Here is a 2759-nt window from a genome sequence, read left to right on the forward strand (position 1 = left end):
TGGCGAGCGGACTATACGCTACTTTAAAAATACACATGAGACTGTTCATCAACGAGAACGATAACGTATCGCTGCTCAAAGTTCCGCAAAGGCTGCCACGGGACCATACCTTCACCACCGCTACCATGGCTACTCTACCGTGCGTTCTCACACGTACCGTAGCACCGTTATTACAAATACTCTTGTCGACGTCACGGACTCCATGAAGGCCTCGTTGACACGCTTTCCATCGAGCAAGTCGACCTACCGGCAAGGCAGATATGGGAAGCATTTCTAGGCGAGTGCTTCAGTAGACTAAACAAGACAACGTAGTACGCGGTCGTTCAAGCAACAAGTCATTTGCTGTGTTCAGTGAGCGCTGAATCAGTATGTCAACAGCGACGTGCATGGAGCTGTCGAAATACAGCCTCTTTCACTTGCGCTGAGTGAAGCCGTCCATTCACCATGCGACCTTCACGGTACCAATGCAAGCAAGCCAAGGTGCTTGTTATAATGGGCCCATCTATCACTATATGAACCGGTTACGCTTTAGTGAAACCTCATTGATGGCGCTTTCCGCTGGATTCCTTGTGGCTACAAGCAATGTATCATCTTCATGATTTACGATCGTGCTTCAGGCATATTTGTTCCTGTGTACGGTGTGATCAGGACTGTCCGAACCGGGGATTCCTCTTGATACATGCTACATTTTGTGCTTCAAGCTAACCGCCCAATAGATCCAACCGGATGAGATTATCTGTGATATTTTATAGTGTTTTAATGCGCGCTATGCGTACCTAGTTGGCTCGAACCCCATTCGACTAAATACGAAAGAGCAACTTCAGTGCGCTTTTAGCATTATCACAACATCGAACGAGTTTGAACATCCTTTCTACGTCCACCTATCCCAGGCTCCAAGATTCATTAGCATTGCCCATGTAGAATAATCGCAAGGAGCTCTCGACAAATGCTGCTTTTGGTAGTCGATAGTTTAAATATACATATTCTGTAATTTTTATACTTATGTTTATAATATCCTAGTTTAAAGAAAATGGGCAATAGCCGGGTCAATCGACACTAAAAGACTGGAACGTGGACAAGGTCTGGAAAAAAATACCTGAAACGTGTTCTAGAAGTAGACGCATCCCTGCTGGTCGGTCACGAGCGAATGGCCTCGCGCTCAGCACTGACTGAGGTATAAAAACTCAAACAGAACCATAAAGATATGCGATACTTTTTTTCGGAGTTGGTTTCATCCATTTTCAATTGTGACTACTTTTGGATAAATTATCAGCTTTAAATAGTTATAATCAAAACCAAGCACCTATTTGTTGCGTGTTTCAATAGTATTTTCGATTTTCTCTTCTAAATGGCAAGTTCTAACGTCGACCAAGCTCTTCCCAACGCTTTCTTCGCGTTTTTCGAATGGTGCCAGGAGCAACGCTGGTGGGATCGCCTAGATGAGGCTGCCCGCTATCTGAGGAACTGGGTCCTCATTCGGCGAAACGACACCTCATGTACTGCTGACGCAATCAATCGGCCGCTTGACGTAGTACAGCAAGCCCGCATCACCGAGGCTCGTCTCATTGGGGCGCCCGCACAAAATGATGATACCTGCGAGCACGAGTGGGTTCTGCCTTTTGGTATGAACCGTCGAGGTCTTCCTACGTTCCAGATGCGCACCATTTTGGATGACGAGTGGGTCGATGGAAGAGTGGTTTTCTAACATAATGGGAGCCAACATGGGGGCCTACGACTAACCTGTCATCTAGTGAGATAAAGAAATATCGCCAGCGTAAAAGACGCAACGTAGCGCATGCTTACATAGGAACTGAGGTTAAGGAAGAGTAAGCAGATAACAGAAACAAAATAGTTGCTTAAAGTTTATTGCATTTAAGAGAATGTCGAGTCCTAAATCTTGGTGATCTTGCCTGTTATGAGTGCTTTTCCATTGTCACAAAGCCATCCGCTAGATCAGTACAGGGACTAGCCCATCAACCCGCCCTACACAAGCGTTGCAGCGACAAATCCACACCTGTACGTCGAGTCGTAGCCGCATGTAGTGTCTGCTGTGGCTGATAGTGTCGGTAGAGTTGTAGCTACATGTGTCAACCGTGTCTGTGACCCGTTTGAATTGTGTCAACGCGAGCACAGGCGATAGCTGATCTGTCCCTCCGATGATCGTACCTTCTTCACGTCAAGTCGACACCATAGTTGGATGGATACAGTCACATTTCCAACTACCTTAGTGTCAACTTGACACCAGACTTATATCCATCACTAAACACTTCCCCTATCCCTTAATAAAGTTGACAAAGGACATAGCATGTTGCTTTTGTCCGGAGAGACTTGCAATTTCAGTATCGTGTACTTAAGAGCCCCCGAAGGAGTATCTTCACTATTCAGGGCTGCAGTTTTTTTCTGAAGTTGCACTGGTCTACTGTTACGCTGGGGTCGGTGTGCTCGGCGATCATAAGAACGAAATTGCAGCGCTCGTACCAACGGCAGCAATGATGAACAGTACACACGCAGCTTTCGACAATCTCTACCGTTGAGATTGTAGATATTGCAATAATTGATTGTCTTGCTATAAAATGTACAGTCAATAAGAAATCTTTATTATCACAGCTCTGGTTTTTGAGCTTACTAAGTGAAATTTGGATGCTGGAACGGTCCACAAGTGGTGTCACTGACATATTATCAAGTGTTAAGTGGATGTACCGATCGCCATATTTAAGCTGCAACCTATTTAAAGCCCTTTACGAATTAGACCCCCCCCC

At 45.5% G+C, this 2759-nt stretch overlaps 1 protein-coding gene across 1 annotated transcript; it reads left to right on the forward strand.

The window, feature by feature from the left end:
* Positions 1–1348: 1348 nt before the first annotated feature.
* Positions 1349–1705, forward strand: PPTG_24935 (hypothetical protein; the record flags this gene model as incomplete). Its single annotated transcript, XM_008918964.1, has 1 exon — positions 1349–1705. One exon carries the CDS (start codon positions 1349–1351, stop codon positions 1703–1705), a length of 357 nt encoding a protein of 118 aa, XP_008917212.1.
* Between the last annotated feature and the right edge of the window lie 1054 nt (positions 1706–2759).

The sequence above is a fragment of the Phytophthora parasitica genome (genome assembly GCF_000247585.1).
Source record: "Phytophthora parasitica INRA-310 unplaced genomic scaffold supercont2.399, whole genome shotgun sequence".
Classification (NCBI taxonomy): Eukaryota; Oomycota; class Peronosporomycetes; order Peronosporales; family Peronosporaceae; genus Phytophthora; species Phytophthora nicotianae.